Here is a 26,118-nt window from a genome sequence, read left to right as displayed (position 1 = left end):
GCTTCAGGTTAAGAACAGTTTCAGGTTAAGAAGAGACCTCCGGAACAAATTAAGTACTTAACCCGAGGTACCACTGTAAAGATTCATCTTGCTAAGCATTGTGCTTCACATGGTGGCAGATCAGATGCCATTCAAGGAGCCCACAAGCAGGAGTCTGAGGGCAAAATTCCACTCCTAACGCTACTCCCCAGCAGTCAATATTGTGGTACACTGCCTCTGAACATAGAAGCGTCATAGAATCATCTTGACTCATATCTACCTGCCTCACAAGACTGCCCAGTTACCGTAAGCTAGTCCTCTGTCATCAACAGAATCACATCACCTCTTCAGAACCCATCTAGCGAGGAAGGAGGAGCAAAGTATTATGGGCAATAGCTTATCTCCCAGCTTCAAGAAGGTGTCAATCCCCTCTCACTGAGAGATGTGGGTGCCTTACAAAAGGCTAAATAAGGCTATACAATTAAAGCACTATGATACCATTTTAAACATTCATAGCTTTCTCTCAAAAGAGCCTGAGAAGTATTGTTTGTGAAGAGTGCTGAGAGATATTAGGTCAGGGGTCAGCAAACTTTTTCAGCAGGGGGCTGGGCCACTGTCCCTCAGACTTTATGGGGGGCCAGACTATATTTAGAAGGAGAAAAAATGAACGAATTCCTGTGCCCCACAAATAACCCAGAGATGCATTTTAAATAAAAGCACACATTCTACTCATGTAAAAACACCAGGCAGGCCCCACAAATAACCCAGAGATGCATTTTAAATAAAAGGACACATTCTACTCACTGATTCCCGGACCGTCCGTGGGCCAGATTTCGAAGGTGATTGGGCCAGATCTGGCCCCAGGCCTTAGTTTGCCTACCCATGTACTAAGGTAAAGGTAAAGGTACCCCTGCCCGAATGGGCCAGTCTTGACAGACTGTGGGGTTTGTGCGCCCATCTCACATTTATTGGCCGGGGGCCAGCGCTGTCCGGGGACACTTCCGGGTCACGTGGCCAGCGTGACATCGCTGCTCTGGCGAGCCAGAGCCGCACACGGAACGCCGTTTACCTTCCCGCTGGTAAGCGGTACCTATTTATCTACTTGCACCCAGGGGTGCTTTCGAACTGCTAGGTGGGCAGGCGCTGGGACCGAACAACGGGAGCGCACCCCGCCGCGGGGATTCGAACCGCCGACCTTTCGATCGGCAAGCCCTAGGCGTTGAGGCTTTAGCCCACAGCGCCACCCGCGTCCCTAATACCCATGTACTAGGAGATCCCTATTTCCTTCCCAGAGCTACAGTTCCCAGAGAGGTTTAACAATCAATTCCTCTTCACAGGGAACTCTGGGAATTGTAGTTCCGTGAGGGTGAAAGAGGCCTCGTAACAATGCTCAGCACCTTTGACACACTACAACCCCCATAATTCTTTGGAGGAAGCTGTCACTGTTTTAACAATATGGTGCAAATGTGGCCTAAAATGCATCTTCCAAACAAAACCCACCTTGGTCTGAAGTGCTTAAAAGATGACTGTAACAAACAGGTCCTTGCCCCTAAACTTCCACCTGGCTGTTCATGTTGCCAACTTATATGTGAGGAGACTGAAAGTCTGCTTGGAAAACAGCTACAACAGAGCAGCGAGACTTGAACAAAAATGTTCTCTTTATTTTCTTAGAGGCCCATACTCCCCCTTCCTTTTCATCCTATTGACTTTTCTTATATTTCTGAAAACTGGCTGCTGGGGCCTGTGCATGCATTTGTGCCAGACTTAAAAGGCTATTTACCCCTCACATGGTGAGCCATTACAGTGGTACCTCGCAAGACGAATGCCTCGGAAGACGAAAAACTCGCAAGACGAATTTCCCTATGGGCTTGCTTCGCAAGACGAATTTCCCTATGGGCTTGCTTCGCAAGACGAATTTCCCTATGGGCTTGCTTCGCAAGACGAAAACGTCTTGCAAGTTTGTTTCCTTTTTCTTAAAACCGCTTGAAGAGGTGCAGTTGCGACTTGACCGTGCTTCGCAAGATGAAAAATTCGCAAGACGGAAAAACCCGCAGAACGAATTAATTTCGTCTTACGAGGCACCACTGTATTTCCCAAACAGCATGTATTTGTAAGTTGAATTGAAAAGGAAAAGCAACAAGCCCCCTGGAACTCTGGTGAGGAGCAGGTGAGCTGGATGCTCTCTCTGCCTTGCACATCCTGGTTTCACTTCCACCAGGTTAGAGGGGACATCAGGTAGGTGTGGCAATGGCCCTCGCACAGCTGCCAGAAGTGGATGTGCAGGGTAGCCCCCCGCAGGTGTGCTTCAGGAATGCTGCTGTCCTATTGCCAGCATTGAGGTTTGAGTCAGCTCTTAGTCCAATTACCTTTTGAACATTTTGTCCTTTGTCTTAGGCGGCAAAATGTCTTGGGCCAGCTCTGGGAGCAGCCATTATTATATCTTGTGGCAGCAAACACCATCAGTGAATTGTGTGTGGTTGAAGGAGCAGCTGTGACTTCTTTCTCTGTTGAACCCTTCTATCTATTTCATCACATTGCATTTCAAGCCTGCTGTTTATATATATATATTTTAAAAAGCCCACACAAAACAGTTTATACAGTGCAGATAAAAACTATAAAATACAATGATATTAATGCAGTATTAAAATGAAACCCAATACAGGGGTACCACAAGTTATAAACGCCTCAGGTTACAAACGCTTCAGGTTACAAACTCCGCTAACCTGGAAGAGTTCCCTCAAGTTGAGAACTTTGCCCCAAGATGAGAACGGAAATCGTGTGCCAGTGGCGCAGGAGCAACAAGAGGCCCCATTAGCGAAAGCACGCCTCTAGGTAAGAACAGTTTCAGGTTAAGAACGGACCTCCGGAATGAATTAAGTTCGTAACTAGAGGTCCCACTGTAATATAATACACAATCAGAATACAGCAACAAATACGAAACCAATTTTGCAGTTCCTGGCATTAAAAGGTTCCAAGAGATAGGAGTCAGTGTCGTATAGTAGTTAGAATCTTGAACTAAGTCATGGGTTCAAATCCCCACTCAGCCGTTCACTGGGTGACCTTGGGCCAGTCACTTCCTCTCAGCCTGACCTACCTCACAGGATTTCTGTGAACATAAAACTGGGGTTGAGGACAGATAAATCATGGGTGCCACACTGAGATCCTTAGAGAAATGGTGGGATAGAAATGAAATAATAAATAACTAAATAATAAAAGCTTATTTATCTTATGCTGACAACGGAAGCTCAATATCAAAGGAACTTAAAAAACAAAGGCACTTACTGCATTTCTAGAGGCAGGGAGATCCACAAACTGGGTGCCACAACAGAAAAGGCCTTGTATCAGGTCATTGCTCCCTACCTTCAGGCTATACTTACTGGTGGGATCACAGCTGAGCCTCCCCAGTAGATCTCACTGGCTGGCAGACTATAGGAAGAGTCAATCCTAAAAATATTTAGGCCCAAAGTTTATTTTATTTATTATATTTACACATCACCTTAATCTTCAAAGGAGCTCGAGGTGGTGTACACAGTTCTCCCCGCCCCCATTTCATCATCAAAACAACCCTGTGAGGTAGTCTAGGCTAAGAGATGGTGTCTGGCCCAAGGTCACCCTGTGAGTTTCATGGCTGAGTGAACCTTGATCTCCCAGGTTCACTGAACAAAGCTGTACAGGTCCCAATTGACTGATGGCCCCATGTTTGCATATGGAGTTTGGGTTGGGGGGATGACATTATTATTATTATTATTATTATTATTATTATTATTATTACTAGTAGTAGTAGTAGTAAGTAGTAGTAGTAGTACACTGCTCTGTACCCACAGGTCTCAGGGTGGTTTACAATATAAAATCACAACATAAAAACACATGCATTTCAGACCTCTACATGCCCCATGTTAGTTGCCACTTTTTAAAACTAAAAACAAACAAACCCAACATTCTCCTCATAGGCAAGATGTTTCAATGCCTTGTTCATTTTGGTTGCCCGTTCTTGCACACTTCCAAGATCTATCAAAACCATAATCTAGTTTTCTAGTGAAATCAGTCTCCATTCCACCGGAATTAATAAATCTGATCCTTCCAGTTCCAATTCAACTGCAGGGTTGCTTACTACTTCATTAGCTGCTTATGAGAAACAGAACAAAGAGTGAGTGTCCTAACTCTTAGGAGCTGGGACTCTGCATTTTGCTGTCTATCTCAAGACTGAAACTACATCATAGATCCCTTCAGATTCACTTCCGTGGTCCCTGTGGCAATAGAAACACAAAGCTTTTTCACCTGTGCTCTGCTGGACAGTTCTTCACACAGTTGTTGGATATCAGCTCCAACCAGCACATCCAATAGTCAAGATGGCCTATGGTCAGAATTGGCTGGGGCTAGGGGGAGCTTTGGTTCAAAACATCTAGAGGGGCCCCCCAAGTAAAAAAGAAAGAGCCTTAGGAACTGACAATCCATCTGCCAAGTGAGTGGCTGCAGGCTAAGGTAAGTATTTCCTGAGGAGGTCCATGACTGGAGTGCCTGGATTCCTGCCCCCCCCTTCCTCCAAAGCAATTGTTGGAGCTTCCAAGATCAACTGAAACAGCAGCACTGGGATGGAGAGCAGTGCTTAATCCCTGTGCCATTTTCCCAGGCTAACTCCTCATCCATCAAAGCTGCTGTCAGCCCTGGGGACAAGGAGGAAACACAGGTACCTGTTTCCCCAACCACCTCCGCTGCAGGGCTAAATGCTTAAAAAAAAAAGTTAGGGCAATATAGGTCAGGAAAATGGCCTGAGCATCCCTTCTCCCTGCAGTTACTCCATCTAAATTTGGAGCCTGCCAGGACTGCTGTTAAGTAAAAATAAAAAAAATAAAAACACCAGGAGATCCAATCATGCATTATACATTTTGGCCTTGCATTTGGATCAATAGTGGCATCTAGTGGTAGTGATTTTATATGCTATTGTTTTTTAAAACTAACAAAACAACATATCTCATCACTCATCTCAATATCATGTGAACTAGGCATTATTGCTTAGGGTTAAGGCAGAACATGAGACGTGGGTGGCACTGTAGTCTAAACCACAGAGCCTAGGGCTTGCTGATCAGAAGGTCGGCAGTTCGAATCCCCGTGACGGGGTGAGCTCCTGTTGCTTGGTCCCTGCTCCTGCCCACCTAGCAGTTCGAAAGCACGTCAAAGTGCAAGTAGATAAATAGGTACTGCTCCGGTGGGAAGGTAAACGGCATTTCCGTGCACTGCTCTGGTTCGCCAGAAGCGGCTTAGTCATTCTGGCCACATGACCTGGAAGCTGTCTGTGGACAAACACCGGCTCCCTCGGCCTATAGAGCGAGATGAGCGCCGCAAGCCCAGAGTTGTTTGCAACTGGACCTAACGGTCAGGGTAACTTTACCTTTTTTAAAGACAGAGCATACAAACAAGTCAGCTAGTTATACACTGGTCCATCTTTGAGTTTGCCTCTTTGTTTATCAATTCATCACCTTATAAAAAAAATGTACAAGCATTTTAATAATAGTTGCAAAGTCGTTCCTGGGGTTTGTGAGGTGTGTTGGTGATGACAAGGGTACTAATCAGTGCCTCCCACAGCCAGCTTTTCCACAATTCAAACCATGCCATGGACATGCAGAATTAGTTTTTAAAACCAATTTTGTTTTGTTGTGAGCTAACTTAATTTGTATCCTGAAGAGTGGGAGTATAAATGGCTAAAGTAGATGAATTAAATAAATTCAAAACAAGAAAGGTACATTGTGCTGAGTGTTCTGAGGTTGCTTTCAAAATTGCTCTATAAAAGTTGTGTCCTTTGCATTTTTAATTAATAGTTCTTAAATATTCTCTGTGTTTTGTAATGATGATATTATTTCAACCTGTTTCCCCTTTTTCTGTAGTTTGCTATTTGGAGTGTGTGTGCTTTAAAATGTAAACAATGTTCTCTCTGTCCCCCCCCCCCATAGAATTAATAATGTTTTTTACAAGTAACACTGCAAACCTATTATTGCATTTCTTATTCCTGCCAATCAAGAAAAAGGTAACATTCATTAGAGTAGTGGTTCCCAAGCATTTGAAAATTGCTGTCAGTATTGACAGAACACCTAATGATTTTTCTTCCCATTGTAGACATCATAATGTGGTGTACTAGATGCTGTATGATTTTAAATTGCATTTTTATTCCTTCCTTTTATTTTGCAATATGTCGTATTTTATATTATGACAAATTGAATTCTGTAGAATGAAAGAAAATTAAAGCATCAATATGAATACTGAATATGCCATCTCTCATCTTTGGGAGATGGCACAAATATCCACAATCCATGGCTGCCCCACTGGAGGCAACGGGAACAAACCAAAGAAAGAAAAACAAATGTTTCCCTTTTCTGCCTCCACCTGAACTGGCTGCATTTAAGAAATGGTGGTAGCTCTGCTGAGGATCTCACGGTCTCACCTTTTCCCTGGTGGGACTGATCTGTAAAATGCAGTTTTAGCCTGCTCCCATTCTACACACAGTTATCTGGGGTGAGTGGTGGGTGGGAAGGTAAGCCTCATTAGACTCAATAGGTACTTCTGAGCAGGCATGCATAAGATCAGGCTGTTAACAACCTACCAACCTTGGTAGAAATGCCCTACACTGTAAGGGGGACCAAGATCTCAAACAGCTGGTCTGGCTGGGGCTGATGCAAGTTGCTGTCAGAGACATTTTGCTGCTGCAGACTTAATCCCCCTGCCCCAACCCCATAGATCTGGGTCCCCTCCCTCTGCCTGACCTCGCCATTGCTCCCATGTTGCTGCCAGTCCCATCACTGCACCTGTGCCCTCACCTGTAGCTGCACTGCTGGCCCAACTTTGTGGCAAGGGTGCAGTGAGTACATTGTTGGCGGCATGAGTGGGGCTTGGAATGGGGCAACAGGGAAGCAGAGAGGGGGTCAGATCTGCTGCATGAGGCAAATGGCTTCACCTCGCCTCATGCATGGGCTGACGCTGGTTGGAATCCAGAATGCCTGAAGGACACCAGATTGGGGAAGACTGGTCGAGAACACCTCGGCCAGGTACTTTTAAAAAGAATAACAAAGTAAGGTGTTTAATCTAGAATATATCTACAGGATACAGTGAGGTTTTCAGTTTTCATTCCACTTGATCAACTTCTGCTTAAAGAAAGAAGAAGAAGAAGCAGCGTTTGGATTTGATATCCCGCTTTATCACTACCTGAAGGAGTCTCAAAGCGGCTAACAATCTCCTTTCTCTTCTTCGCCCACAATAAACACTCTGTGAGGTGAGTGAGGCTGAGAGACTTCAGAGAAGTGTGACTAGCCCAAGGTCACCCAGCAGCTGCATGTGGAGGAGCAGGGATGTGGATGAGTCCACCGCTCTTAACCACTACACCACACTGGCTCTAAAGAAAAATAAACAGTGTTCTTGCATAAATGCAGCATAGGCAATACTTACACACACACAATAAATCTAAACAATGCCACCAAATCACGCTTCTTTCTATTCTTAGAATGTTCTTTTTTTGCTTTACCCTTAATCAGTTACAATATTTGGTAACCCTGGGCAGTTCCAACTTTGATCTTCAGTTACGACCGGTGTTTGAGGTAGTTCAGCAGCGACAGTGGGATATCCAGTTGATCCACAGCAAAGGGACGGTTGGCCAGTTTTAGGAACTTCCTGATTGCTAGTCTGCATTGCGACATCAAGGATTTGGGGACAGCTGGAAGGGGAGTGGGGAGGAAAAAGAGAATGGAGAGACTATGATGATTGTACCGCTCAGATTCCAAGCCCCCCAGAACTCCTCAATGTCTGAGGCATTAGCCAAGAACAAAAGCAGGGAGCTGAACAAAAATCTGGGAAGGCACTTTAGAGCAACACCTCAGGTGTTCATAATTTTGCAGTTCTAACATTTACTGAAATCTACATCCACCTCCTGACAGACTGGGAGATGATCTGTCAGACATGAGTGTCTCCTAATCCTACCTGGAGATGCCAGGGATTGAACCTGGAGCTTTCTGCTTGCAAGGCTGATGTTCTACCACTGAGCTATTCCCTAGTATTTGAAGTATTTGATCAAATTCTGGAGAGCTACCCTGAAAGATATATATGGTGAGAGGGGTGAAGCCAATGCACATTCCTTATAGGAAAAGTGGCTGGAGCCAAATACTGTTGGTAGGCAGGGCCACACATCTGATTAGGCATTTACACAATACAGGTGGATGGGTCCTAAATTTGCAACTGAGCATATTAAGGGGCCCTATCTATTCAATTTAAACAGTATTTGTTAATGTACAAAGTAGTTGCACTTTAGTGAATTTAGTTGGCTGTGTTTGCTTTAACAAGTAGGTCCTTTCCAAAGACAAGACATGAATGTCACAATAAAAAACAGCGAACCAAAAACAAACCCCTGTGTTGCAATAAGAACTAATCACAACAATACAAACACAACACGTAGAAAATATATAATAGAATAATGATATCATTAGCCTACGTGTTGTGTTTGTATGGTTGTGACAAAAAAAAACAGTGGCTGTGTACACACCGTACGTTTAAAGTGCATTTCTCTCCCCAACAAATCCTGGGAACTGTAGGTTACCCCTCACAGAGCTACAGTTCCCATCATCTTAAACAAACTTCAATTCCCAGGATTCTTTGAAGGTGTGTGTGTGCTTTAAAATGTATGGTGCATACACAGTCAGTAATGGATGTTACCAAATGATAATAATAATAATCAAATGGAAAAAAGTTACCTCTTTCTCTGGCCAACAAATCCAGCATCTCAGAGTTCACTGAGATCTTATCGAGCACAATACCCGGTAGGTATACATTGGCTCCAAAATCTATCAGGAGTTTGACAAATTCCGCTCCACATCCGTGCCTCAAGCAGATTTCCAGCAGACTCTTTGGGTGCTTAATGCGGGTGATCATCTTCTCATCAGTGCAGTTGTAGTTGGGATCCGCACCGTGGAGCAGCAGCATCTTGAAACACTCCAAGTGCCCATAGACAGCGGACAGGTACAAAGGGCCTGAGCAGGCAACAGAGTTGGCCGCCCACTCTGGGACTCTGGCTTTGACGTTGGCCTCTGCCCCATGTTCTAAAAGTTCTTGAAGGATGTCGATGTCCCCTTCTCTTGCTGCCGTGAGCAGTGGGGTGCAATTGTTGTGGATGCTGCCAGAAGGACTGGCCCCTGCCTCCAAGAGGGCAATCACGCAGTTGAGGTGGCCGTTGTTGACAGCTGTGAAGAGTGGTGTCTGGGCCTTCACGTCCAGGCTGTCCACTTCGGCTCCATGGGCCAGGAGGACCTTGACACACCTCACGTGGCCCTTTGAAGCCGCCAGGCGGAGCGGGGTCCCTGGCACCCCCCAGCCGCTCCTGCTGTTGATGAACCGCCTGTATCTCTCTTGGCGCAACAGTTCGTCCAGAAGTCTGTAGTTGTCCTGGGAGACGGCGAGATTCAGCTCCTGTCTTTCTTCATCGCCTTCTTCATCTTCACTGGGCTGGAGCATGGAGAAAATCTTGGTTATGTCCACCAGGCTCATCTTTGCTTGTCTCTTGAGGGTGATTTTCATCATGAACTGTGCAATGCTAGAGAGCTATAAGGCAAAGCAAATAAACAAAACACAGTCACAATGTCCTGGTTATACATGGGATGCATGTGTGATAGGGGCTCCTAGCTGGTGGGATCGGTGAGCAAAAGTTATTATTATCGTTCATTATTATTATTTCATTTGTCAATTGCTTCCCATGAGGCATGCCAAAGCTATTTACAATTAAAGCACACATAGAGCACAATTGCATTTATGAAAGCAGGTGTCACTGTTTTATATATTAAAACAATTGGGGGGGGGAAACCAATTATGGGATGCATGCTTGTATCCCCCAGGAGCTGTATGTTCACCAATTTTGTGGAAATCCGCCTCCCCACTGTTGAGGTCAGACAGGTCCCTTTACAGTTGAACTCCTGGCCTCACTAAAGACTTTTTAATTTTATTTCAGGAGGCATTTTAAGTTTATGGGTTTAACCCGTTTTTATTTACATTGTACTGTAGTCTTTGCACACTGCTTGGGGACTATATAAATTGTCAAAATGCATAAATAATATATAAGGTAGAACAATTTGAACAACATCAACACCATCTCCTACATAAAATTCATTCAAATTCAGCCAGACACCAACAGGTATCTGTTTATGGGTTGCATTTGTAATAGAGTCCTGGGGATCAGCTAATAAACAGGGATGGGGGTCAGTGGAGCTAATGGCCAGTTTCTGCGATTTAGAAGGCAGTCATGGAGATCAAGCTCTCTGGGTTGAGTCACACATGCAGGTACATCACAGACTGCAACAAAAAGTGGCTATGTATATATTATTATTTCATTTGTCAATTGCATCAGGGCCAACATTGATGTCATATATATAGAACTTGGTTACCAGAATTCTATTACTTGAATTTGGAAAGAATTACACTGGGTGACTACTCATGGTCGAGCCAAAATCAGCATGCAGGTACTTACCTTTAAAACAGCTTTTGACCCAAATATATGAAGAATCACCTTCCAAACCATCCTGTCTAAGCCGTAAAATCTTCAGTTATTATTATTATTTATTATTCTGACAGTTTATTTGTTTACTTCTTAGTTACAATACAGTAGTCCCTAAGCAGTGTCTGATAAAGATAAAAAACAGCTAAAAACTATAAAATCACATATGACTCAAAATGCCAGCTGGAATTAAAATTCAGTGGGCACTGAAAGTTCAACAGGGAGGGGGCCTGCCTGGCCTCAACTCTAAGGGATAAAATAGAGCCCACGATACTGAATGCATGGTTTCTAGCAGATTCAAGCCATGCATTTGTGTCATGGGGGATCCACTAATAGTGGCTCCTCACAGAGATCTCAGTGATCAAACAGGAATATAAAGTATCAGGTATCCTGGAGACAAAATGTTAAGGGCCTTGAAAATGAATACAAGAACCTTGAACCTGGTCCAGTGGTGTACAGGCAGCCAGTGCAAGCTTTTGAGTTATGTGCTGGCAATAGTTTGTCCCCTTCAACAGTCTAGCTGTAGCATTCTCCATCAGCAGGAATCTCCAGACCAGGCCCAAGGATAGCTCCATGTAGAGTGAACTGCAATTACTGAATCTTGAGGATACCAATGCATAAATCAGTGGCCAGACTTTCCCCATCCAAGAACAGTTGTAGCTGATAAAAGGCCTTCCTTACTGTAGGTGTGTTTTGCAGGTGCTCATGCAAAGGTGGGGAAACACAGGGCTAATTGTGACCCTCCATGCCTTTCTATTGGGTCCCCGGGATTCTTCCCAAGCAACATCCCTCTCTATCAGGCTGCACCCCTCACTGGACCTGGTCTGCACTCTCCTCCTGTGCTTTCGACTGGTTTGAAAGTATGCTTGAACTTCCTCTTGTTTGTCTGATGGAGAGTAGTCTGCCTGTCTGTCTCTCTCTCTCTCTGCATGTGTTTGCATGCATAGAAACTTGAAACATCTGACTTTTGCATGGTTGGAATCTAACCTACTCTACAAAGTCATATCCTTTGCTCCACCCACTTTTGTCTCTGGCTCCACCCACTATTAGCACATTTCCCCCCACCCACCCCAGAAGGTTGGCTGTGCCCCTCAGATTGAAATAGTTTCCCCATCTCTGCATTAGAGAGAGACATTACTGCAGAAGCACCTTAGCAGTGCTGTGCTGTTTTTAATGTTTTTACTGTGTTTTATTAAATTTGCTTTTTTTACATGATTTCAGATCCATTATAAATTACTTTTAAAATGGTATATGTATTTTGCTTTCAATGTTTTAGCCTTGCTTTAATTTTTGTAAGCCACTATTTTTTTAAAAAAGCAGGTTAGTGATAAATAAAATATAAATAAATTAATAATGATGATGATGACGATGATGTGTTTCTGCATGAGTCACTGCTTTGGATTTGACTTCATACCAAAAAAAAAGGTCAGATGCCTCATGAAGGAACAGAATAGGTTGGAGCATCACTGGATATAGGGCATTGCGTGCATTTCCCCCACGCAGGGTGCCAAGCTGAAAGGGGTGCAAAATTGAGAAGATCCACAGCTGAGAATATCCATTTGGGGCCACCAAATGTTGGTCTTGCACTGGACACAATATTATGAATGATTACCAAAGTCTGCCCCTTGCAGGCAGGATCTTCTGTGAGTGGCCAATTTTTACTCTTGTCCTGATGCTATTAACATTTCAATCTGTAAAAATCACAAGTGCTTCTGCAACCTGAGATCAGGGTCATAGTGGTAGGGGCTGCATCAGATGTTAGCCAAAAAAAGGGGGGGGGCAGAAATATATTCCAGACAGCCAGGGAGGCCCTTTGGAAGCCAATTCCTAACATTTTTCACTTGAAGGAATGCCAAACTCCACCTGCCCAGCTACGAAATGCTTTAAGCTCGGAGGAAGGGTAAAAAAAGAATTTCAGATGCATTCCATCTCCAAAGCATCCAAATATATCCTCTCAGTCAACCACCCTACTCCTCCATTCCTGCTCTGAAATGAGAGGCCAGAGCCTCCTGCAAAGCATCCATCTCCAGCTGCTCACCTCGCAACCTCAGCCTGGACAAGCCCACCCTGGTTTTGGAAACAGCCACCCACAAGCCTTAGTTGCAGCCTATCTAGGAAGGCCTGCACCAAGAACCTTTCCCCTAGGAGGAAAGGTTGCAACATGTGATTTGGAGGAAATGGGGAGAATTTCCCCCCTCCCTCTCATAATACCCGAAATCAAGGAATACAGGAGATGAAATACCAAATACAGAACCTAAAAATCACCCACCAGCCACACCACTGAAAAGAACTACTGGTCTATATTAAAAGGACTGGGAAATTGAAAATATTTAAGCTGGTGTTGAATGGGCAATATAAGAACAGGCCAATGGCCCATCTAGTCCAGTATCCTGTTCACACAGTGGCTAACCAAACGCTTATGGAAAACCCCCAAGCAGGGCCCAAGCACAAGAGCCTTCTCCCCTCCTGGGGTTACCAGCAGCTGGTTTTTGGAAGTATTCAGAACATAGGCTCCATCATGGCCAGTAAGCAGCCAAGGACAGCCTTATTATCCATGAATTTTAAGCTACGCAAGTTGGTGGTTATCATTCCCTCTTGTGGACACATGTTCCATTGCTTAACTATGAAGTGCATGAAGAAGCACTTTTTAAAATTGTCCTTAATGATCTTTCAACATTCAGATTCCTTGAATATCCACGAGTTCTAGAGTTATGAATACAGGGCAAGGGGACGGGACGGAACAGGAGTTTTCTCCAGGCCATGCAAAATTTTATTAATTTCTTTCATGTTGCCTCTTACTCACTTTTACTCTTAACTAAAATGTCCCAAACCCAGCAACCTTTCCTCATAGGGGCATTGGAAAAGCCTTTTTGGATGCCCTTTTCTGAACCTTTTCCAGCTCTGCAATATCTTTTCTGACGTGATGCGATCAGAACTGTGAACTATATTCCAAAAGAGCTGCAAGCCTATATAGAAAGGCATTATGATGTTTTATTTCCAATTCCTTTCCTAATGACCCCTCACATGGAATTTGCCTTTTTCACAGCTGCTGCACACTGGGTTGGCATCTTCATTGAGCTACCTACTATGACCCCAAGGTCTCATTCCTGGTCAGTCATCTCCCATTCAGACCCCATGAGTGTACATGTGAAATTAAGATTTATTTATTTTTTTGCCCCAACATGTATCACTTTACACTTGTTTACACTGGGTTGCGTTTGCCATTCTACTTCTCATTCACTTGGTTTGGAGAGCTCTTCACAACCCTTTTGTATTAAGGATTCTGAATTGAGTACCATCCACCAACTTGGCCACTTCACTGCTCACCCCTGACTTCAGATCATTTATTAACAAGTTAAAAAGCACAGTTCCCAATACTGATCTTTGGAGGACTGCATTTTCTACACCCCTCCATTCAAAGAATTGTCCATTTATTCCTACTCTCTGCTACCTGCTACTTAAAAGGTAAAGGTACCCCTGCCCGTATGGGCCAGTCTTGACAGACTCTAGGGTTGTGCGCCCATCTCACTTAAGAGGCCGGGAGCCAGCGCTGTCCGCAGACACTTCCGGATCACGTGGCCAGCGTGACGAAGCTGCTCTGGTGAACCGGCACCAGAGCAGCACACGGAACGCCGTTTACCTTCCCGCTATAAAGCGGTACCTATTTATCTACTTGCACTTAGGGGTGCTTTCGAACTGCTAGGTTGGCAGGAGCTGGGACCGAACGATGGGAGCTCACCCCGCCGCGGGGATTCGAACCGCCAACCATACAATCGGCAAGTCCTTGGCGCTGAGGTTTTACGCACAGCGCCACCCGCATCCCACCTTCTACTTAACCAGCTCCTAATCCACAAGAGGACCTATCATTTTATTCCAGGACAAAAATGTGGGCACCAGGCGAGCTTCTTTAGGGAAACCATTTCAGAGCTGAGGGGACCACCACCAAAGAGGCCTTATGGCTACCCTCCAAACTTCAGGCTGGGGCAGCATACTGAGAGAGGCCTACCATAATGAGTTTAATGTAAAGGGGGGTACATACAAGAGGGGTGTTCTATACAGTCGTGCAGGACCTCAGCTCTGGGGTCAGGAAGCAGTAGGTGATGGGACCCGCAGCAAACAGGTCCAGCTTGCCACAACATCCTTTATTTTCTTCTTCTTCTTCTTCTTCTTCTTCTTCTTCTTATTATTATTATTATTATTATTCTATTTAAAGTCGAGGTGGCCAGCAAGGCAAGTACATTATTAGAAATGCTCGTTTTGTTATCTTTACTTTAACCACATTATCCTTTTCTTCAACAAAATGGGGCTCATTTCTAAATCAAGGCATTTAGCTTCAGGGCAGCAGACACAAACCCTATTTTATTCCCAATCTCATGATCATGCTATAGGTGAGTTTGAAAGTAAAACTGCACGTGAGTAGAGTATTTATTTTCTTATTCCAAATAATAATAATAATAATAATAATAATAATAATAATAATAATAATAATCTGGGTTGGCCAGAATGCCTTTTAGTTTTAACATATAAGGCAGAGCTTTCTAAACTTTACATGTTGGTGACACACTTTTTAGACATGCACCATTTTGTGACACAGTAATTCAGTTCTACTAGCAAACTGGAACCATACTAACTTATTTCTAGCCCTGGGAGGAACGCAGGGAGCAGTTGCACGGCACACCTACACACTGCAGCTGACACACTAACATGTCGCAACACACAGTTTGGAAAGTTCTGATATAAGGAATGTAAAGAGAATGGTGTATGGGGGGTGGGGAATGTTAATTGTGTGCTTCACAACCAAAGTAATAAATGTCTGTCTAAGGAAGCCCCTGTGAGAGCATTAAGGCCAGGGTCTAAACAAGGCTGTCATTGAGCATCTGTTTGGCATGCAAAAGGTTCCATGTTTAATCCCCAGCATCTCCAATTGGGGTTGGGAATGTACCCAGTCTGGAATTCTGGAGATGCTGCCATTCAGTGTAGACAAAACTAAGCTAGATAGATCAAAGGTCTGAGTATAAGGCAGATTCCTATGCTACTGTGTAAAAAGGTAAAGGGACCCCTGATAATTAAGTCCAGTCGCGAACGACTCTGGGGTTGCGGCGCTCATTTCGCTTTACAGGCCAAGGGAGCCACTGTTTGTCCACTTCCGTAGACAGTTTTTCCAGGTCATGTGGCCAGCATGAATAAGCTGCTTCTGGTGAAACCAGAGCAGTGCATGGAAATGCCCTTTACCTTCCTGCCAGAGCAGTACCTATTTATCTACTTGCACTGTGTGCTTTCGAACTGCTAGGCTGGCAGGAGCAGGGACCGAACAACGGGAGCTCACCCCACTGCAGGGATTCAAACCTCTGACCTTTTGATAGGCAAGCCCAAGCGGCACAGTGGTTTAACCCACAGCGCCACCCACACCCCATTATGTTCCTGTGTACCCAAGCTTAATATTATTATTTGCATTATTATTTAGTCTGCAAATCACTTTCCACATAATATGCCCCAAGGTAATTTACAGGCATATCCTTCAAAACAGTCAGAATAATTTTTATAACAGTTACAAGGACAATCAAGTACAGTTTTGAAATTTGTGTTAATACATACCACAACAATTTTAATCAGCTGAATGGCCCTGAGGTGCACTTATTCCTTCCACAATCCCTATGGCAGTATGATAAATGAGGTTGGACTGGGACCTGGGAAACCAGGGTTCAAATCCTTGCTCAGTCCTAAAGTTCATTGGGTGACCTTGAACCAGTTGCTAGCTTTCAGCCTAACCTACCACACAGGGAGGTTGTGAGTGTGAAATGAGAGAGGAGGAGAACGTTATGTGCCACCTTGGAAGAAAAAGGTGGACAAAAATGCAAAAATAAATAAATCTGCACAACTACTGTACACGAATGTAATACGTCTGTTGTAGGTGGAGAGACGCAGTGGAACTCGGAATTAGAATCTTGAAAGGCTTGCACCACCATTTCTCAGGGCTTCCTGTCCGAAAACAACAGCAAAACCCATTCTAGAAACCAACAAATTTCACTTCCTATCGGGGAAAAATATTCTGGTTTTGTCCAGGTACCAGGATTAATAGCCCCCTTCCCCGCCCCCCAAGTGTCGCAATCCATCCCCGCCACCTCCTCCGCTTAGTAGGCCAGGCCAAGTGGGCAGCGATCCAGCGCGTAGAAAGAGAGCCTGGGAATTGCTTGTATGCGCGCACGTGTGAACCGGCACCAACTCCCAGCCGCCCCGGGAAAAAAACGATCTGCCTCTCCAGGTGGAGGACTGAGAGTCATGGCCAGGGGTGTGGAGAGACGGAGAGGCCACCTGGCTGAAGATACTCACGAGCTGGTTGCTGGCCGGGCGGGTTGCGAGTCGCTTGGCTGTGCCTCGACGGAGCGGTGTCTGGTGAGCCGCCGGCCAGCCCGGCTACGTCGCCGCCGGGCCTCTGTGAGGTCGCTGGGGACCAGCTAGGGCAAGAGACTTCCCCACATCGCGGGTTTCTCCCTGGGCCAGAATAGCGAGAGAAGGGAAGGGGACCGGGGGCAGGGGTGGTCGTCGGGGCACCGACTAGGAAGAATAGCGAAGGCTAGCGCCAGCCGGCTAAGTGGACAGCTGCGCTGCTGCCGGCCGCCGATCAAATAAGGGCTCTCGGGCTAATTTTAGCCCCCTGCTTGGGCGTCTTATCTGACAACTTCCATTCTTGGAAAGTGCAGCCTGCAGGAGGCAAGTTAGAAGGGCTTGGGTTGGGACCTGGACCTCGGGCCTCGCAATAGCACACGGGACGCATGGCGCAGATCAGCCTTTTGGTGCTCTGCAGGTCTTTTGGACTACAACTCCCATCATCCCCAGGGACTGCCGTCCAAAGCATAGGAATATATTGGGTCAGATGATTGCTCCATCCAGCTCCGTATTGCCTACACGGCTTGGCAGCAGCTCTCTAGCGTTTCAGGCGGGGGTGGAGATGCCACGGGGGACTGAACCTGGGGCCTTCTATATGCCAGGCCGGTGCTCCACCAGTGAGCTGAAACCCTCCCCCACCAGAGGGCACTAGGCTGGAGAAGCCTTCCCCAGGTGATCTGTTCCCTTGCATGGGGATTTAGCAAAGGGGATGAGTAGGTTTATGGCGGTAACAAGGCATTGTCGGCAACAAGCTCTCAGGCCTGGAAGAGATTTGCAGTGCCAGGATTCAGCCCAGGAGAATGATGCATGTGGCTGCATACTCTTCCTGGCCGTAGCTGTCAACTTTTTCCTTTTCTTGCGAGGAATCCTATTTGGAATAAGGGAATTTCCGTTTTTAAAAAAGGGAAACGTTGACAGCTATGTTCCTGGCCCTGAGTGGCCCCACAGCCTAGTTCAAGGATGAGGAGGAGCTTGGTGGCCTCCAGTCAGGGGTGTCAACTTGAATAAAATATGGGGAGGAGGGAGGCTCCAGGTAAGCCCCACCCCACATAATCATTCACAAGATGTGGCACGCACGCACACCATTTGAATGGCAATGCCCATCAACTTGGGGGAGGCCAAACCTTCTCAAATACACCTACAGACGGAAGTATCTTATCACCTCAGCCATTTCTCGACAAAAATACTTTTCAGCTGAGTTGGTTCAAACATTCAGCCACCACTTACCAAGTGTTCAGGGATCAAGTCCGGGGGAAATGTTTGCATAATTTATTTAATTATTGCAGTTATACCCCACCCTTTTCCTCCAAGGAGCTCATGGTGGATACATGATTCTCCCTCCATCTCAATTACCAGTAATCACCACAACCACCCCATGAGGTAGGTTAGACTGGAAGAGGCAATGACTAGACCAAGTCCACCCAGTGAGCTTCATGGCTAAGTGGGATTTTGAACCCTGGTCTCTCCCAGGCCCTTGTTCCTACTCTCTAACCACTACACCAAACTCTTTCTCAGCCCTGGTTGATGCCTTTAGGATTAATGAATCTCACACATCCGGTCTGGAGAGGGAGAAGAATGTTCTGCATTGCCCGTGGCTCATATACTGTACACTCGTTGTCCCGTGAGCATCATTGGTCAAACAATTTCGTGGGACAGAAGTAAAATGAGATGGGCAGCAGAGGCTCATGCAACTCTGAGACGACAACAACAACAACATTATCATCTGCCTCCCCAGTGTGTTTGGTTTATTATTAGACTTGGGAGAGAACGTGTTGCTAAAGCCATCTGCTCCAGACTCACAATGCCATTAAAGTGCCTGCAGGTTTAGAGATGTGTTTGCTTACTTGATTAACATGAGGATGGGATCTGGTGGGGAAGCTGGGCAATTTCAGAACTTGGACTTAATGCGTTTTGGATGGCTCCCTTTTAGGCCAGGTGTGGGCTTCAAAGGGTAGGTGGGGATCTACTGGTAGAGCTCTGTGTGCACTGCAAGTTAGATCAACAAGGATTTCTTACTCCTAGCTGTTTAATGATGGCAACAGCAAAGTGAACCACTAATTATGTGCTGAAACTATGGGAAACGCCCTGAATGGATTTGTTTATTTGTTTATTTATTTGGGCTTTTTATATCTCATCTTTCCTCCAAGGACGTCATGGGCTCTATCCCTTCCCCATTTTATCCTCACAACCACCCTGTGAGGTAGGTGAGTCTGAGAGGCAGTGACGGGCCCAAGGTCACCCAGTGAGCTTCATGGCTGAGCAGGGATTTGAACCATGGTCTCCTCAGTCCAGTCCATCACCCTAACAACTATGCCACACTGGTTTTGCATGCAAGGACTGAGCTCAGTTCAGATCTGGGACTGGAAATAAAATCCTGAGCTCAGGATTATGTAATTTTAACTATATGTCTTCTGCGTCAGGCTTCAGCTGATGAATCTCGGGGTTGCACTTTTACACCACAAATTAGATCCTGCAAGCTTGAAGTTTGCCGTTTCCTGCTTTAGAAGTAAATGTGTATCACCACCTGAGGTGAAGTGGGAATACAGTGGTACCTCGGGTTAAGTACTTAATTCGTTCCAGAGGTCCGTACTTAACCTGAAACTGTTCTTAACCTGAAGCACCACTTTAGCAAATGGGGCCTCCTGCTGCCGCCGCGCCACTAGGGCACGATTTCTGTTCTCATCCTGAAGCAAAGTTCTTAACCTGAGGTACTATTTCTGGGTTAGCGGGGTCTGTAACCTGAAGCGTATGTAACCTGAAGCGTATGTAACCCGAGGTACCACTGTACAGTCAAACCTCGGGTTGACGTAGCTTCAGGTTAAGCGTTTCCGGGTTGTGCTCCGTGGCGACCTAGAAGTAACGGAGCGCGTTACTTTCAGGTTTCGTCACTTGCGCATGCGCAGACGCTCAAAATGACGTCATGCGCGGAAGCGGCGAATTGCGACACACACGGACGCGGGTTGCGTTCGCTTCAGGATGTGAATGGGGCTCCAGAACGGATCCCGTTCACATCCAGAGGTACCACTGTATGTCACTCTCTGCCTTTCTGCTGCACCCCCTTGCCCACCCTGCCACTTCTGCCACTGCCAAAACTTGGCAAGAGAGGTAGCATTCTGCCAAGGCCCTGATGCTCCTCTCCTCTGCTCCAGGGATGGGAAGGATGAGTGGAAATGTGAAGGTGCTAGACTGCCCCACTTTCACTGAACTTGGCAATGGCTGGGGGCATGGGCATAGCCAGGATTTTTCTTAAGGGGGCAGGCTTTTGTTAGGGGGGCAGAACCTCAGATTTGTATTGTATTGGCTATGTGGGGGCGTTCCACAAGGCCTTCCCCAAAGGAAGGAACTGTAGTTAAGAGTGTTGGGAATTGTAGCTGTGCAAGGAATAATGTGTTTCAATTGTATTGTGTGCACACAGCCAAAAGTGCCCCCCCCCAAGAAGGTGTAGAAAACAGCAGCTATGCTTACAGCTATGTGCTCCTATTGTGACCCTTGCTTTAAGTTGCATCTTGCATTGCAGATCCCACACTGTTTAGGAGGTTGGACTGGAGGACCTTCAAGATCCCTTCCAACATATTTTTTAAAAATGTTTTTAGCACATAGCTGGAAACAGTGCAGACTCAAAGGTGGCAGAGGTTTCTGGTCTGGTACTTGAGTGATCGGTTGGCCAGTCATTGAACTGTCACCACACACAGACATCCTGCAAGCTGTCATGTCGAAAGGTGTGGGTTGTATAAGGATTTCACCTCTTCATCCCTTCCGTTCCCTGTGCTCAGCGGATCCTCTCTTGATCGAGTTCTCTCCCCTCAGTTTTCACCAGTTTACCATGTAGAATATCAGTATTACAGTGCCAGTCATGTGCCAGTGCTTGAAGGCACCAATGCACTGAATGAGAGCATCAGACCTGCTCCTGAAATACCTTCTGTAGGTATGATAGAAAGCAGCAGGTACACCAGGTTTCTGTTTGTGTTCAGTGACAGAACCGGACATGTGGAATACTGTCACAAAGGGAGGCCTGGGGCATGTGCAGAGCGCTTGCTTCTCAAAACTGAACAACTGTGGTTTGCACCATGCTCTTAGGATTAGAGCAGAAATCTGTGCACTCCATAGATGTTATTGGACTCCAACTTCCATCAGCTCCAGACGGTACAGCCAGTGGTCAAGGATGATGGGAGTTGTACTCCAACAACATCTGGAGGGCTACAGTTTTCCCATCCTTAGATTAGAAGGTGGGGCTTTTGCAAGGATGGGGAGGCTGTAGCCCTCCAAAGGTTGAATTAACTTCCATCAGACTCATTAGTGTGGCTATGGGAGTTCCCACTGAGTAACATTTGGAGGGCCTAATTCAGTGAGTGTAGTATGTAGGAGGATTTAGTCTAAGCAGGTCTCTTGGACATTAAAAGACTGCAGAAATGGTTGATCACATTAAAGAGTGTGCGGCTATTCATGCAGCGGCAGTTTAGCCAGCCTTATCAGCCTCCTCCCCCCGCCCTCCCAGGGAAAGGCATTCTTGGATTTAGACTGGATGATTCCACACCTTAATAAAAGCAAACTGCCAGGAGAATTTATCTGACAGGTTGAAGGGTTTTTATCAGGACTTTGAAGTGGTAAATAAACAAACTAAATTAGTCACATGAGAAAGACGTCCTAGGATGGAAGAAAGAGAGCATTCCTTGGGGTTTGCTTTTGATTCTGGAGGCAACCCTGGCCTGATATTTGGGGCAGGGGCAAAGGAGTGTGTGTGGGAAAGAAAACAACTTATGCAAAGTGTTCAAAATTAAAAGCAATTGTCATCTCGCAATCATATACCGGTACATTGGTACCTCGGGTTACATGCGCTTCAGGTTATATGCGCTTCAGGTTACAGACTCTGCTAATCCAGAAATAGTATATCAGGTTAAGAATTTTGCTTCAGGATGAGAACAGAAATCGTGTGGTTGCGGCGCAGCAGCAGCGGGAGGCTCCATTAGCTAAAGTGGTGCTTCAGGTTAAGAACAGTTTCAGGTTAAGAACGGACCTCCGGAACGAATTAAGTACTTAACCCAAGGTACCACTGTAATGCACTATTTATTTTTTAGCACAATATGTTTGATAAAAAATAAGGTAGATTATTGTGCCTCCTCTGCGAGAGGCGAATTGCATTATAATGTGATGTTTTCACTTCACACAAAAATGTTTGGGGGGGTGGATCACACACCTGGAGAGGGACTTTAGATCTGAAGGCACGAAGGGCTGAGATTTTTCAGGGCTAACTATTTCACTGATCTATGCAAAAGTTAGTTTTTGTATAATGGAATGATGGTGACTATGTTGCCTTCTGGGAATGTGTCCTGATTGTCACCCACTTCCCCTGTCCCATACAAATGAATGGAGCAAATGGAAACAGCTAAAACTAGGGGAAATGTGGGAGGAAGAATGGACAGTGTTATGTACTGAGTTGAATAGGATCCAAAAGGCAGCAGTCTGATTGGTCCTAGAACAATAGGATTCAGAATGCAGCAATCTGATTGGTCCTAGAACAATGCAGCAGTATGGTCCGCAGGAGTCACCCAATCCAGCTCCAGGTGGAAGTGAATCCACAACCTGATTGGCCTACAGTAGAATCCCAGAATTAGCCAATCACGTGTGGCCCATTGTGTAAATAATGTATATAAAGCAGATATTTTGGGGAAACTTTCATTCCTCACTACTATGAGCTGAATAAAGAGCATGAAATCCACACTTGACTCTGAGTATATTTCAGACAGACATGCTCATTTGAGGAAATATCACTTTAACGTAAGCATAGAATTGTAGAGTTGGAAGGGACCACAGCTAATGCAGGAGCTTTTTTGCCCAACATGGAACTCAAACCCATGACCCTAGAGTTCTCATGCTGTACCAACTGAGCTGCTGGTCTGAATGGAGAAGGGCCAAGATTCCCAGATCCATCTCCCCTTAAAGTAAAGCAGGTCTGGGGAACATGTGGCTCTTCAGTTGTTGTTGGACAGAAACTTCCTTCAGCCCAGACAGCATGGCCAATGGTCAGGGATGATGCGAACAGTAGTCCAAAAATATGCAGAGGGCCACAGGCTTCCCAGTCCTGAAACAGAAGACTTTTTCCAATAGAGGAAAAGAAAGTATGAATCATGAGCCACTCACTGGGCACCACCGTTTAAGGATATTGACAAGCAGGAAGGTGTGCAGAGGAGGGTAACCAAGATGATGAAGGGTCTGGAAACCAAGCCTTAGGAGGAACATTGGAAGTTGGGTATGTTTAGCCTGGATAAAAGTAGACTGAGATATGAATAGCCACTTTTAAATATCTAAAGACCGGTCACATGGAAGACAGAGCAAGTTTGTTTTCTCCTGCACCAGAGGGCAGAACCCAAATGAATGGATTTAAGATAACTTAAAAGAAAAGAGATTCCAACTAAACACCAAGAAGAACTGTCTGATGGTAATAGGTGTTTGACAGTGGAATAGACTCCCTCGGTACGTGGTGGTGTTTCCTTCCTTGGAAGTTTTAAAGCACATGCTGGATGACCACCTGTGCTTTTGTTGAGATTCCTGCTCTGCAGGGGATTGGACTAGATGACCCTCAGGGATCGACAGCCATATTCAAAAATCTGAGGGGTTCTCGCATGCATTACATAGCAAGCTTGTTTCTTTTCTGCCCCAGAGAGTGGGACCGGATCCAATGGAGTCCATTTGCAAGAAAGGAGATTCCAAAAACTAAATATTAGGAAAAACTTTTTGATGGTGAGAGCCATTCAACAGTGGGACAGACTACAGTTTTATGGTTCTGTGACCACCATGGGCCTAACAGAGGAGTGGTGAACATATGTTCCTGGCATGTTTTGGGAGTACAACTCGTACGATCCTGATTGTTGGCTAGGGATAACAGAGTCCAACAACATACTATGGGCAGGCTCCTCATCCCTGACTCAGAGGCTTGCTTTTGCTGTCTGTAGTTTAGATTGCATAGGGCAGTGCTGGGGAACCTGTGGCTTTCCAGGGCAGTAGAATTCCAGGTCCCATCAGCCCCAGGCAGTATAGCCTGTGGTCAGCGATGGTGGAGGCTTTAATTCAGCAACATTTGGAGAGACACAGCACTGGCTGAAGCAGGATCGTAAAGCATGAAATATTAGTGCCCTTCTTATGGGCGACATAATATACAGTGGTACCTCAGGTTAAGTACTTAATTCATTTCGGAGGTACGTTCTTAACCTGAAACTGTTCTTAACCTGAAGCACCACTTTAGCTAATGGGGCCTCCTGCTGCCGCCACACTGCTGGAGCACGATTTCTGTTCTCATCCTGAAGCAAAGTTCTTAACCCGAAGCACTATTTCTGGGTTAGCGGAGTCTGTAACCTGAAGCGTCTGTAACCTGAAGCGTATGTAACCCGAGGTACCACTGTATATATGCAGCGGAGCTTCTCTCCCTCTCCCTCTTTAATGTGCCTAATTTGAACAAAAAGGTTATGTTTCCCCTGCCTTTCCTGCTCTAAGCCGCTAGAGGGCACAATGGTACTAGATGTTTTGGAAAGAAGACCAACATCCTAGCATTACCAAGCTAAAGAATTGATGCCAATTGCTGGATAAGAGTAGGACGGGAACACAGATAAGAAATATTTAAGAAAGAGTTCACGATGACATGAACTGCTTGATAGTGGAACAAAGAGTCTTTGGAAGTGCTCAGTTCACTTTCATTTGAGATTTCCAGAGGGCTGCCTAGCAGTAGATTTCCTCCAGTGGTACAGGGTTGGGCTGGATAATCTTTTAAACCTTTTCCAATTCTGAGTATGATCTTATGGAAGCATCTACTTCCTGTTTTAAACTAACCTGAACTACTTATGTCTGAACTTTGGGATGGTTGGGTGTACCTTTGGTTACCTTAAACTTTAAATTAAACTATGGTTTGTTGAAAGAAGTCACAATCAGGTCATGGTTGTTGATCTCAGCTTATTAAGAAACTACAGCTAAACCAAGCTCTCCACAATTCAGACATAATGACAAACTTTGGCTAGTTTAAAACAGGGAGCAGGTGCTTCCAATTTTCTTACACCCACACTGAATGAGAGGGTGGGTATGCAGGGACTGTGCCCATAGTTTGAGCAGGAACATCGGGTAATGCCTAGGCTTACACCTGGCATCATACAGCTCTTGAGAGACCTATGCCAACACCTGGAGCTGGCTTCTGTTACAGAACTCCTAGCAACATAATAACAGCAGGTGTTGTTCAAGAAAGCACATAAACCTCCCTGCTTAGCCGGATTCAATCAAGAGCCACACGGAGAACCGTTTTAACCAGGAAATTAACTTCTGTTTGGAGACTGGTTAATCCTTCCAGGGTAGCATTTGCCATAGATTTCATTATCTGACCTTAGTTGATTCATAAATACCCCACCCCCACTACGGGGTATTTGAATACATTCAATTTTTTTAAAAAAAGTCTCCTTTTATCTATTTCTTCACATCCCTTTGTTGTCTGGTCTGACAGGGTTGGTGTGGATAGAATGAATATCCAGAAGGGAATAAGGTCCCTAACGTGCATGTTGCATTTGAAGCGAGTGTCAACACTTTGCCCACCCAGGTGCCACAAACCCCAAATATTTTCTGGGGTAGCCCAAATCACCATATTGTTCTGTTGCCTTGATCAGGGTCATGGGAGCTTTGGATCCCTGCCATTTATTCCATTTGACTTACTGAAATGTGCATACGAATAACCTGTGTCATTACCTAAATTGCTATTAGCCCTGTGTGAAATAGCTATATAAATCAGATATTCACATGCTCTTCCATAATTTCCCACCTCCTTTCTCCGGTTTCTTCATGAAACGGGAATGTATTGTGCCAACGTACACATATTTTCCCAGACAAATACTGCATCTGAATTCAGGTGCCACTCAGCTGAGGTGAGGACTGCCGGGCCTGCTCCCTTCCAAGGCCTTTTCCAGCTGGCCCAGGGGGTGTGGCCCAGGCCCTCACTCTCCCAGCTACAGCAGGACTCCTGTGGCAGTGCCTAGAGAGTGGGGCTGGACTCATTTGGAACAAACCCTTGGGGAAGTGCAGGATTGTTCCGCTATTGCTTCCCTGTTCCAAGTGGCTAATGTGTTTTAAAATGTCCTTAAGCAGTCAGTGGCATTTTAAGGTTACCCCCCCCCCTTTTTGCTTTGTTGGGGGGGCAGGGGGGTGGCTTGGATATCTGGCTGGGGATTAATTTTAGTACAGTGGTACCTCGGGTTACATACGCT

At 45.5% G+C, this 26,118-nt stretch overlaps 2 protein-coding genes and 1 long non-coding RNA gene across 3 annotated transcripts in view; 1 reads left to right on the top strand and 2 right to left on the bottom strand.

The window, feature by feature from the left end:
- Positions 1 to 26,118, bottom strand: part of LOC309523955 (tigger transposable element-derived protein 1-like) — a 140,597-nt gene that overhangs the window by 13,446 nt on the left and 101,033 nt on the right. The gene's annotated exons all lie outside the window — the stretch shown is intronic.
- LOC309523990 lies at positions 1,243 to 6,682 on the top strand. Its single transcript, XR_014215717.1, has 2 exons — positions 1,243 to 1,769; positions 2,058 to 6,682. It is a non-coding gene; the product is annotated as an uncharacterized lncRNA (long non-coding RNA).
- ASB12 (ankyrin repeat and SOCS box containing 12) lies at positions 7,447 to 17,282 on the bottom strand. Its single transcript, XM_082208283.1, has 3 exons — positions 16,829 to 17,282; positions 8,709 to 9,552; positions 7,447 to 7,678 (listed from the first exon to the last, which is right to left on the bottom strand). Exons 2-3 carry the CDS (start codon positions 9,529 to 9,531, stop codon positions 7,545 to 7,547), a joined length of 957 nt encoding a protein of 318 aa, XP_082064409.1. The 5' UTR covers positions 9,532 to 9,552; positions 16,829 to 17,282; the 3' UTR covers positions 7,447 to 7,544.

Source organism: Podarcis vaucheri (genome assembly GCF_965113315.1).
Source record: "Podarcis vaucheri genome assembly, chromosome: Z".
NCBI classification, from domain to species: Eukaryota; Metazoa; Chordata; class Lepidosauria; order Squamata; family Lacertidae; genus Podarcis; species Podarcis vaucheri.
The sequence above is the reverse complement of the archived record's forward strand: the minus strand, read 5'-3'. Positions and strand labels throughout refer to the sequence as shown.